Here is a 12,131-nt window from a genome sequence, read left to right as displayed (position 1 = left end):
TTTTATGATTTATTATTTAAAAATTATTATTATTTCAATGCATTGCATAATCACCCCTCTCTATCCTATCTTTACGGTCAAATTACATGTATACGAATGAGTATTGCCAATCTTGATCGTAAAAGTTAACCAAAATGTCATATAGAATAAAGTAAAATTAAAGTTGAAAAGCCTATATATCAACTTTTGAAGATAGATTAAATTATACACCTACCTTACGTTGAAGCGCAGTTGCATCTCGAGTTTCATTAGACAACTACATACGTTAAACATTAAAGAGTTCAAATGCAAATTCTCCATAAACTTGGCTATCCATGGAATGAACCATCTGCTGCATTTGTACATTCATTTATTATGCAAACTCGACAAAGTTCACATGGTTCTATTCTGCTACATTAAATATCCTTTATTGGTCAAAATTAGTCAATGCACGAGTTCCTTTACTAATTTTTAACCTTAAATATTTGGCCGGGTAGTCCGAAAAGAACACTCCACCTGCGCGCGCGCACTGCATAAATAGCAATACCATTACCTATACCATCTGCTATACCTATATCGATCTTATATATACATGTGGCGGCTAGAGCTTGCTTCACTAAGTAGCTTATTGCTTTGCTTTTACCAATGGCCAACGTTTTCAGGAGCACCGGTTCAGTTCTAGGGGTCATGGACGACATGGCAAGGATGCCCTTTAATACAATACCACAAAAGTATATTCGCCCTGAACGAGAACCTCTAATTCAAACCCATCGTCACTCCATTCCTTTGCCAACCATTCCCGTATTTGACTGGAAAAGCTTCCTGGATCCTGCAAATGACAGAGACACTCAACTTCACAACTTGTTCTCAACCTGCAAGGACTGGGGTTTCTTTCAGGTTCTGTTAATCCGGTGATTCTTTCCCGTTTCTTTTCTGCAAGCAGTCTGCATGTTAACTTAATCATTTTCAAAATCTAAAATTACGCGTTCGGTGTCCAAGTCTGTCTTCCATTTTCCCTGGTCACTTCAAATTATTAGTTGATTCCGATCCACACAAAATAAAAGGATGGGTCATTATATTATTGATGACTGTCCATGGCCAGTCACCCATTTTGCAATATTCTTTTGTCGATGCATCTTACAGTCACTAAGGCACAGTGGATCTCTCAAGAGAGAGAAGTTTCCGTACATAAATTTGCAAGCCTCTTGATTGCTTCGAAGAGACGCCTTTCCCGTTATAAACGTTCAGGAACTGTGTGCCTGCTGTTTTGCATGTATGCAGGTGGTAAACCATGGAGTGAGCACTGAGCTCCTAGGGAAACTGAAGATCGAGATCGAGAAATTCTTCCAGCTCCCCAACGAAGAGAAGAAGAAGTACCAAATCAGACCAGGCGATGTTCAAGGTTATGGAACTGTCATCAGATGCAAAGATCAAAAGCTGGACTGGGGAGACAGATTCTACGCCGTGATCAACCCTCTTCGTAGAAGAAAACCATATCTGGTCCCAGAACTACCTCCGTCACTCAGGTCTGTCAGTTCAGCACAACATCTCCAACTCTACCTCAACACGTACACCTAATAAATATACATACATACATATATATATATATATATAAACAAGCACAGGGATACCCTGGAGACATACTTCAAGGAGGTGAGGAAACTTGCAATGGGACTTTTTGGACTACTGGCAGAAGCAATAAAGATAGAGATGAAGGAGATGGGGGAACTGTTCGAGGACGGGATGCAGTCGGTAAGGATGACATACTATCCTCCATGTCCAGAGCCAGAGTTAGTAGTAGGGCTCACACCACACTCAGACGCGACAGGGATAACGATACTTCATCAGGTGAATGGAGTGGAAGGTCTGGAGATAAAGAAAGATGGGGTTTGGATCCCAGTGAGGTTTCTGGCAGATGCCTTTGTAGTTAACGTTGGAGACATCATGGAGGTCTGTCATCGTGTCCGTCAATCTCTTTCCACTTCCTCGCTATAATTTTAAAAAATGAATTGCACGTGGTTTATTGCATCTGGCCACAGGTTTGATTTTTCTTGCTTTCAGTCCTCCACTTTTTTAATTTCCACGATCCCCACTTAATCCTGATTCTCAATCATGACCTCTCCTTGTTTCTTTCGAAAGCCATCAAGTTTCATTGAATATATTTCCCACAAGGCCACGACTTGCATGTTAAATATATAAAATATGAAGTGACCACTAATTCATATTTCTGAGTATTTCCCTACATAACAATTCAAGAGATTATTTCTTTCGAAAGCCATCAAGTTTCGTTGAATATATTTCCCACAAGGCCACGACTTACATGTTAAATATATAAAATATGAAGTGACACTAATTCATATTTCTGAGTATTTCCATACGTAACAATTCAAGAGATTAAGTTTATACTAATCATGCCGAGTTTTAATAACCGGCCCACCACGATAGAGCATTCCCCCCTATAGTTAATATATATACATATATATACACACACACGACAATATTGCACCTAGCTCAGATAGTTGAGTGAAGTTTGATTTTTTTTTTTTCATATAAAAAGTTTAACAAACAAAAGACAACATTTCCACCCATTTTCACATTTTTTTTAATCCAGTAAGTGTTCATATAAACAAGCCACCGAATAATAGCTCAGGTAATATGGAATCTGGCTGATGGGGAAAAAGGTAGTTTTCATCACTGGCTGAAAACAAGATATTCACGTATAGATACTCTAAGGAAGATAAACATCACCACTTCAACTATGAAGGCAGAAAAGAACCAAATGAAGCATGTTTCCTCCGCTGCTTGTATTTGTATCTGATTAATTTTGAACTACACTTTTTTAATATGGTTCATGACCTATCCTTGCTTATTCACCTAGCTAGCTATATGATTGTGATGATGATGATGCTCTTGGGTACGTGAATGTGCAGATTCTCAGCAACGGGGCATACAGCAGCATAGAGCACAGAGCAGCGGTGAACAAAGAAAAAGAGAGAATCTCCATTGCCATGTTTTTCAACCCCAAGTTTGAGGCCGAGATCGGGCCTTTCAAAAGCTTGATAACTCCCGAGAACCCGGCTCTGTTCAGGAGGATTCTAATGGAAGATTACTTCAAAGACTTCTTCTCCCAGAATCTAAACGGCAAGTCCCACTTGGAGAGGATGAAAATCAAAAGCGGAGAATAATCAAACACTTGATGATCGGTGCCCTCATTTTTAGGATGAAAGATTTAGCTTTAAATCTACTACATCTGATCTCTGCCACTTTATTGTAAAGCATTAATAATTTTAAGTTTGATGAGCGTATTTAGTGGGCCTTAATTTCCTAGTAAGGATGATAACCGTCTGCTGGCTAGTTGATGTTACGTCGGCGAAAGTGCATCCATTTGTTGAATTAATCACCTGATGAATGTAATTTCACTATTTGGGATCACATGCTTAATTATTTCTGATTGATGCTTTGTGGCGCCGCACTTTATTAATGAGTGCATTTCAAATGCTCTCTCTATTCTTATATATATAAGATATTTTTAATTAAATCATACAAACCAATACAAATTAATTATCTAATTAAAAGTATAATAATATTTTGCTTTTTCCCTTAATTATTATAAATAAAAAATGAATTTTTTTTACAGTAAATTAATGAGAGTATTTATTTATTTTTATTTAATAAAGATATAATGATTCATTCATTAAAAAAAATACTAATAACCCTTTAAATTTTGAGAGAAAAAAAGTTTAAAGGACTTCTTATATATAGAGATGGAGAGGGTATAGGAGAAGTTAACTATTAAGCGTGCTGGTTGTGACCTGTGGAGATCTCGTCCTTGATTAGTGATTACAGTAAAAGGCAATGAAATCCTGGCAAGCGAACCAAAGCATGAGAATCAGAACCCGAAAGAGAGAGAGAAAAGAAATCAATTATCCTTGTCCATCATCTTCTTGTTTTTCAGTGCAGTTCTGGTTTCTTGAGAGGGAGAGGATACGCTTGTCGAAGGAGCATCCAAGTTAACGCAGATTCTCACATAATTGTTGAGAATATCCTTCGTATTGGAAGAAATCAGTTTTTATTTTCCAGACCTGTACGGAAGCAAAAAAAACTACTATTTTAATATATTGATCATCATTATTCTAATATGAGTGTCTCTATCTCTATCTCTTTCTCCCCTCCTAGCTAATACTTTCACATATCCGTTACTCTCATGGTGCCCGCGCCTATTGTGGTTTTTGTCTGTTTTTCCTTTCTTCTTACTGTTACAGTCTTATTTCTTCATTCTTATTAATTACTCAGATTAGAATATATAAAACTCCCCTCAATTTTAAGGCAATCTCTCATAACCTCCCTCACTTTTAAAAATTTAGAAGCATCTTCCTTAAACTTTTTAATGTCTTGACACAAACAAAACTCCAACTGTTAATAACTCCGTTATTTTATTAACAGAATTTGCCATGTCATAGTAATGAAACACATGCACATGGCATTTGATAGGGAAAAATAATTTATTAATTTTTTCAACAGCTCACAATGGCTGAGGAATTTCAACAGTTGCTTCGAAGAGCTAAGCAATTTTTTATATGATCGGCGAGGAACTCCACTCGACGTTGATTGAAAGGGAGGGAAAAAAGCCCCAATGCTTGTGATACTATTTCAGATTGGATGAAGCAAATCACGATTTCAACCATTCTAAGCTATTAAAAAATATTAAATTTTTTTTTTAATCCATGATGCTATGTGTGTTTTATTAATCTAACATGGCAAACTATATTAATAAAATAATAGTTATTAGTAGTTGGGGGTTTTGTGCCAAAAAATAAAAATTTAAGAAGGTTAATTTTATTTTTAAAGATAAAGGAGGTTATTTGTAATTGTCTTAATGTTTAGAGAAATTATATATATTTTAGCCTAATTACTCCCAAGAACCATTATTATAAGGATCTACTGGTGACTTCATATAGATTAAGTAATTTGGTTAAATCATTAAATGCATTTTAAAATGTTAAAATTACTCTCCATGAAATCCATTAATTAAAAGATGTTTAGTTAGGTAAAAGTCGTTGTTTCTTACCAACTAGGTAAAAGTTGTTTAATTAGTTAAAAAAACATATAAAGCATTTAGGGGGAAAATTGTTGCATTAAACAAAGGAGTGAATGGAGTGCTTAGCTAAAATCGTGGCTTAACTGACATGGATAGTTGGAGCATGTCAAAAGCTGAGAGCATATTGTCAAAGGTTCAAACCCGAAACCCTATTGATCAACAAGCATCTATTCCACGTGGCAACCAGTAATAGGGTACCGCTTATTCCTAAATATCTCTCAGTTAACAGCTGCAGTGATCTCGTAAAAGTGAGGACATGACGGAGCGCCCACGCGGGAAAACCGTGAAACATCCGGAACCAATCCATTATTTTGTCACCTTTCTTGCCCCAGGAGATCCTTTACCCATACTTTATGATGGGAAATCATACTGTTCTTTTTCCGGCTCTGCTCACCGCGTGGCAGCGTAAGATATATCATACTAAGAAGACGACAGAGCCATTTATTCAACATCAACCTCAGTTGTCCTCACATCCCATTCCGGCATTCCCAGTATCGGAGGATTCGGTGATACCAACAAATATGGCATTTACCTTCTTTTTTACTCCAAAAACAAAAAATAAAAAACCCACCGCTCATCTTTTTAAAAATATTAACATATCAGAGACAGGTCCTACTAAAGCTTCTAACATGCTTACCATTATTGACTTGTTAGTCTATGATTAGCTCAATAAACCGAGCCTGTTCTGTGATCTATCCAAGTTATGCTTGGCCACACAAGCAGAAATCGTAATGCTTCCACCCAAACAAACTTCCAATTTCCCGGACCAGGAAACCCGGGGCAAGGCGGAATCATCGATAAGGTTACTCTGGGAAGCATAGCTTTGGGTGATCCAACATAACAACACTTTGCATGAGGTATGTAACATGACTTCCCCTACAATATGAATCCTGCTAATAAATCTCAGCTCCTACATAAAATTCTTACCATCACACGGGAAAAGCATATATACAGGTCGTTACATAGATGATGGAACGCAAACAATAAAACCCACAACATACACGGTCAGTAAAGCTATCCTATCTCAGATGACGCGACCACCTGTGAACTGTCCCTCCGAGCATCAATCAATGATTCCCACAAAGCTTGATCATGTTCTTCAAACCATAAACATCCATATATGTGTCCTCAATTGTCAGTGATCATCGCTTGCGTATATCTCCGTTTATTCCAAACACATAACTGTATACAATCCTTCTCATATTCACAAGGTTACGCTGGGCACGGCCAAGAAGATATATAGCAGGCGATCCCTGAACAAGCAAAAATAGTTTCGATATTAAATTTCACGTTTATCTTTGGATTCTCAAGGATTTCAAACAACGAAGGCCGAAGCCTGTAATACCTTCTGTTTTCTTAAGTTAACCCTGGGGAGGGGATCCAGGCTCTGAACCACAGAGAGATGCGTAAGACATTGTATCTTCTTTAGAGATAGCCACAAAGTTCAGAGGAGCAGTAGACAATCTTCTCATCTCAAAATATCCATTTTGGCGTCCAGAGTATGAACGGGGTGTAAGAATTTCAGATGATCCGCTTCCTACTGAGTTACGTCGAGGTGTAGGAGTCATTGATCCATTGCCATTGGACCGGTACCCATTTGTCTTCCTAAAGCTGTTACTTTTTCTTGGACTAGGCTTGGACCCATACATGGCTTCCTTCTGGTTATTGTGTAGATCTTGCAGCTTCTTTTGGTCCTACAAGATTCGAGATCATTCACAAAAATCAACTATATACTGGGGAATGACATATATTAAACACAAATGTCACATAAAATTTAAGGTAAACATAACTTTTGATTCCTGTACTTTACTCGCATTTTGCTTTTGGTCCCCATACTTTTTTTCCCTAATGTTTTAGGTCCCTACACTTTTATTTTCCATTATTTTTGATCCTTCTATGAGCAAAATATATGGACCTTGGAAAGACCCAAAATAATGAAAAACAAAAGTGTATGGACCTAAAACACTAAAAAAAAATTATACAAACCAAAAGCAAAACGCAACTAAAGTACAAGGATCAAAAGTTATGTTTACCTAGAATTTAATAATATGTCATTTATTATCATCTATGAGTGAGTTAAGTCAATCTAAAATACATCCCAACTCGCCAACTGATCACTATGTTCAGAGATCAATTTGTGGAAATGAACAAACGTTCATGTGAAACATCCAGTGTTCAACAATTAGTAACTTACCCTCGATCTTCTCTTTTCTTCTTCTTTCTGTTGTCTGGTCAACTTGTAATCCTCCAGTATAGACACCAATCGCACCTAAATATATTATCGACATTCATGTTCCTTATCATGAAAGAAGTACCACAGGGAAAATAATAATTATTTACATTTCAGGACTCACCCCATCATAAAGAAAATGCGCCTTCTTTTCATCTTCCCAGGCTAGAGTCTTGTAGATTAGATTGTCAACCATGGCTGGGAACAGAATACATAATTACCATTGCTCCAAAATATTGTCAACAGCAAATAGCCTAATGAAAGCTTACCTGGTATTTTGCTTACAGTCACTCTTGCTCGTTCTGCGCGTTTAAGATTAATGTGAGCGCCTCTTCCAGCATTGTACCGATTATCATCCTGAAATTCATTGACATCCTTAAGATAACAAGCTAGATGATCTGACAGTAGCTTTGCTTCATAAAGTGTATCATTCATTCATTAATAATATTTATTTGAACTGCAATACTTATAATGTATCATAAAATTTTAAAAAAATAAATGTGATTTGGCAGAGAGAGAAGGCAAACACAGAAGAAAGATGGCAAAAAAAAAAAAAAAAAAACTGACGGCCTAACTCCCAGCAATGCACTTGTAAGTTAAACAAAATGGAATTTCGGCTTACACGATTATAGTCTTCAAGCCAATTCTCCTCCTCACAGGCAGAAAGCCACTTATCTATCCTATCTGTTACTTCTTTTCTGCTCAAGGCCTCATCTTTTACCTTTGTAATCTGTTCTTCAATATTTGCTAATAGTTCAGAAGGATCAACTAGGCCTGTGAAAAACAAAAACAAAAAAAAAAACTTCAAAAAGGTCTATTCTTTTCAAATTAATGTGCAATAATCATGGGAGGAACCGAGAAACAAACCAGAATCTATTAATGCACTAGATTTCTCAGCAGCGGTGCTTGTATCAGGTTGAATATGAGTCAATCTACATATTTCTTCTAACTCCGACCTCCTTTTCAAAACAAGTTCCTTCATTCGGCTTGCTTTCAGTTTTGCTAGCCTCTCCACTTCTGCTGCTGCCTGTAAAATTGCATATCAATCTTGGTTCTCTACATCTAGGGATCAAATGCCAAAAATATGAATTAAAGGGAATGGAGAGAAGCATTGAAACCTTTTCTATCATTTCTGTGGAAAGAGCTCCTCGATCTGTGATTTCTGATTCTGAAGATCCAAGAATAGAAGTAACACTTGAGAAACCATTCCTCTCTTCTTTTGATGAATCCATCAAATTCCAAAGTTCAAACAGTTTAGCAACAATATCCTTCAGCTGCATTTTCAAAGATACTTGCTTCAAAAATCAAAGATATAGGAGAAAAGGGGGGAAAAGTAAAAAGAAATGGGAAGAAAAAGTTAGAAAGAAATGAAAAAACAATCAAGAGCGGTGTGTATAAAATACCTTCTGGATCCGAGCTTTCCTTTCTGTTTTTAACCTCATGATGGTATGCTCCAGACCTTCCAACGTGCTATTACTAATATTAGTTGATTGTTCCACATCAGTCCCATGCAAGCTTGGATGCACATCACCCACTGTCTGGCCAAAAGCTAATCCAAGCACACCACATAGAGAATGCACCTCATTCACATATTGCAAGACCTTATTAAGGCGGTCAGCCTGCAAAGAACAAGTACAGTTAATGCATAAGTATGTTAAAAGCGGAACACATAGTAATTCATAAGTTTGATCTTCAAATAAAAGATTCCACCCACTCCAAACCGAAGATAACTCACTTGTATATACTGTCAAAGGGACTGTTACGACAAAATGAGAGGTATCATAAAAATTTTCAGCTGCCATTGTGTCCAATGGCTATTCTATAAATCAAAGCATATCAATTCACATGAGACACCCCTAGTAATGAAGTGTAATGGTAAGGGGGTAAAAAAAAGAAAGAAAGAAAGAAATAGCAGATGGTATTGACTATTAACACCATCAGAGACGATTTCTTTGAATCGTGATTAGTAGAAACTACCTTAAAGAATCTCTAGTCTATTATACCTTCTCTTTTTGAAGAGCACGAAGATGTGTTTGAAATTCATTAAGTCTTCTAAGTGACAGATCCTGTTCATCAAGAGCTAATGCGCTGATTGCAGGATGGTATCCAGAAATTTCACCACTTATCTTTTCTATTTGAGCCTTCACATCAGCAAATTGTTTTGATCTTTCCTCATGTTTCATCTTCAAATCTTCAACCAATGGTGTGACTGATGCAAGTTTTTCCTTCAGGGATGAAGATCTCTTCTCCATCTTCATCTGTAAATTTCATCAGATGACCAGATAAGGCAGTCGGATCATACCAAGGACATTTTGTACCCTCTCAAGTAAAATTCAAGAAAACTTGTACCTAAAACAATGTTCTAAAATGCATCCCTGATGATTTATACTTTAAATCACGGTAAAATTAACTCTTGACATGCAACCCAGCCAAGCGTCTATTTTTTAAGTATGGGCATGCACGAAGCATGCAATATGAAACAATAATCACATCACTGCATTAATATATAAAATCTATGACAAACCACGATAGCGCAGCTAATTTTTGAAACTTCGCACAATGCACAAGGAGCCCACCTATTTATTAAAGAAAAAAAAAACAGACTTACTTTTATGTCCAGTTTTATTCTGTTTCTCCCTACAAGGTGACCTTGAAAGGAAAAATGTCGAGAGAATACTAACTGCTACAAAGATCTACTTGCTCAACATATATGGACCTTGATGCATGAAAGCAATTATATGCCTATGCTATATTCACAATAAAAAAATATGATCGAAGCATATTTTGTGACTAATGCACTCGATGCTACCTCGTTCTTTTAAATTTTTTTTCCCTCCAGAATACGCAATTCCTGAAAGTTTACTTTTTGAAACACCATCTTTTGCTAGACACCGTATTCTGGTACTTTTTCCTTCCATGAACATGTTTTTTTGACAGCCAGACAACCGATTACTAAAATGCCAGACATTAAGAGGATTTTTTTAATGGGTAGGATAGAGTCATGGATGGCCATTCTTTTACCGGTGATTGAATATTAAGTTCTCCAAGAGCAGCCATTAGTGTTGCAAGCTCTGCTTCCTTGGCTGCAACAGTCTGGTGAAGGCGTGCTTTGGTGTTAGCAGCCTCGTCAACTTTTCTCCTGTAAACTTCTAAGCATTCTCTCTCAAGTTCCAACAACATCCGGTCTCTATCCACTTCAGTCTCTCCAATATCATTCCATATTTGCTGCAAACACGATGCAATCAATCAACCCAAATAAGGTGAGAAAATAAAAAAGAAAACAAAAGGAAAAGGGTAAAAGAATAACAGAGAAAATGAAAACAAAAGGAACTTTTAAGATCCTATTCATTAATCTCTCTACGTGCGCGCGCGCATTTTAATTTATTTTCGGCTAGGCGCAGGAAGAAATGTTCTAGAAATCCCAAGGCCTGACTTCCCACTTATTCTATAACCCACTAATTACATTTAGTAAAAATGACAAGGCCACAAAAAAGAACAAACAGAGCTCTTCAAACTCAATATTAACTCCAATATAAATCTTTCTAGTCATCATCTTAGAAAGAGGATCACAACATGCACAAATGTAGAAAAGAAAACATCTTATAAAACGCGAACTGCAAACGAGGAGAGCAAAACCAAGAATTAAGATGGAACCCAATGATCTACATCAAATCCATTTAAATTAAACGAAGATATTTCACACAAGAAACCATTAATCATCGAAACAAGTATAACAAAAAATTTGGGAGGGGGGGAGAAGCGTTCTTAATCTAGTTTGTCTCAAGAGTAGAAAAACAGGACAAAGCCTCATGTCCCCTGTATAAAAATGACCAACAGAGACCCAAATGTATGCCTCCTCTATGAGAAATTATGATTTATTGTGGAACAAAAAGTTAAATAGAAGAGAAATAAGACATCATTGGGGAGAGAATTGCCACGAAGGAGTGAAAGAATCGGTATCAAAAACAAATAATTGGAGGCATATCCTTCATCGAGAAGAACAACAGAATCATATGTCGTCTTTGAAACCCAAAAGTCCCGAGACTCGAAACAGTTGGAGTTTTCACAGAAGGAAGGGGGGAAGACCTCGAGTTCTCTGAGCAAAGCAGCGCAGGTAGTGCTGTTACGGAGACCAGTGGTAGGACTTCCAATGGCGAGCATTATTAGGTAGTCTCAGCTCTCTTTCGGCCTATGCAAGTAGTGCTGAATATGAAGGGAAGCCTCTGGTAAGTACAACGCCCGCGTAAACACCAAAAGAAGGCAGCACAAGACTGAACCACAAGTTCCCAGAAACAGAGTCTAACGAGGAAGAGCCTACAGAAGTCTAAAGAAGAAGCAAGAAACTCCGCCGGCAGTCTAGGTCAAGGAGAGGACAAAAGACCAAGAAACATTCGGTGCTTCCATTGCTTCAACCAAGCTCAGGCTAACCAGATCTAAAGCTGGAAGAAGAACTCTCTTTTCAAAATCTTTTAGCCAAAAAAGAAAATTCAGAAAAGATATAACAGGATCTGAAGAGGGAGGAAGGAAGAGAGAACATGGAGGTAAAGTTGCTCAGGAGGGAACAATGATCGTCATGATTGATAGCTGTTGTTGTCGGATTAGGTTCCTAAGAAAAAATGAAAAAGCTTGAGCAAAGCCAAGAGGCAAAGAAGAAGGATAATGCTTTCCTAGGGTTCGGTGGTTGGCTAAAATGCGCCAATGTAGCAGGTAAAGACTAAAAAGGAAGAGTTTCGTTGCCGGGAATCGTTGGATCTGCGCACAATAGCCAGCAATTTGCAGTGGGTGTTATTATTTTCTCTCAGTTTCTTTCATGGAAGTGTGAGA

At 37.3% G+C, this 12,131-nt stretch overlaps 2 protein-coding genes across 3 annotated transcripts; one reads left to right on the top strand and one right to left on the bottom strand.

The window, feature by feature from the left end:
* Window positions 1-562: 562 nt before the first annotated feature.
* LOC129311746 (oxoglutarate-dependent flavonoid 7-O-demethylase 1-like) lies at window positions 563-3,432 on the top strand. Of its 2 annotated transcripts, none has more exons than XM_054954183.1 (4): window positions 563-876; window positions 1,261-1,505; window positions 1,605-1,929; window positions 2,910-3,432. In XM_054954183.1, exons 1-4 carry the CDS (start codon window positions 625-627, stop codon window positions 3,162-3,164), a joined length of 1,077 nt encoding a protein of 358 aa, XP_054810158.1. In that variant the 5' UTR covers window positions 563-624; the 3' UTR covers window positions 3,165-3,432. The 2 variants fall into 2 exon arrangements, with proteins under 2 accessions (XP_054810158.1, XP_054810159.1); XM_054954184.1 differs by having other exon boundaries at window positions 1,605-2,018; window positions 2,910-2,996.
* A 2,258-nt stretch (window positions 3,433-5,690) lies between these two features.
* On the bottom strand, window positions 5,691-12,127 carry LOC129311242 (65-kDa microtubule-associated protein 6-like). The gene is made up of 12 exons (XM_054953390.1): window positions 11,394-12,127; window positions 10,329-10,532; window positions 9,311-9,565; window positions 8,711-8,926; window positions 8,426-8,581; window positions 8,175-8,334; window positions 7,930-8,081; window positions 7,577-7,664; window positions 7,432-7,505; window positions 7,272-7,346; window positions 6,423-6,771; window positions 5,691-6,330 (listed from the first exon to the last, which is right to left on the bottom strand). Exons 1-11 carry the CDS (start codon window positions 11,466-11,468, stop codon window positions 6,439-6,441), a joined length of 1,788 nt encoding a protein of 595 aa, XP_054809365.1. The 5' UTR covers window positions 11,469-12,127; the 3' UTR covers window positions 5,691-6,330; window positions 6,423-6,438.
* Between the last annotated feature and the right edge of the window lie 4 nt (window positions 12,128-12,131).

This window comes from Prosopis cineraria, unplaced genomic scaffold (genome assembly GCF_029017545.1).
Source record: "Prosopis cineraria cultivar Desert tree isolate PC_DT_omini unplaced genomic scaffold, ASM2901754v1 PC5, whole genome shotgun sequence".
Taxonomy (NCBI): domain Eukaryota; kingdom Viridiplantae; phylum Streptophyta; class Magnoliopsida; order Fabales; family Fabaceae; genus Prosopis; species Prosopis cineraria.
This window is presented reverse-complemented; position numbering and strand designations above follow the sequence as displayed.

Bases quoted from the DNA above. Each gene is read 5' to 3' on its own strand.
- LOC129311746 (XM_054954183.1), top strand. From the start codon at position 625: ATGGCCAACGTTTTCAGGAGCACCGGTTCAGTTCTAGGGGTCATGGAC. The intron at 877-1,260 runs GTTCTGTTAATC...GCATGTATGCAG, and splicing joins AGGACTGGGGTTTCTTTCAG to GTGGTAAACCATGGAGTGAG. The intron at 1,506-1,604 runs GTCTGTCAGTTC...AAACAAGCACAG, and splicing joins GAACTACCTCCGTCACTCAG to GGATACCCTGGAGACATACT.
- LOC129311242 (XM_054953390.1), bottom strand. From the start codon at position 11,468: ATGCTCGCCATTGGAAGTCCTACCACTGGTCTCCGTAACAGCACTACC. The intron at 10,533-11,393 runs GTCTTCCCCCCT...TCGTGTTTGCAG, and splicing joins CTTTGCTCAGAGAACTCGAG to CAAATATGGAATGATATTGG. The intron at 8,082-8,174 runs GTTTGTTTCTCG...TGTTTTTCACAG, and splicing joins TAGTGCATTAATAGATTCTG to GCCTAGTTGATCCTTCTGAA.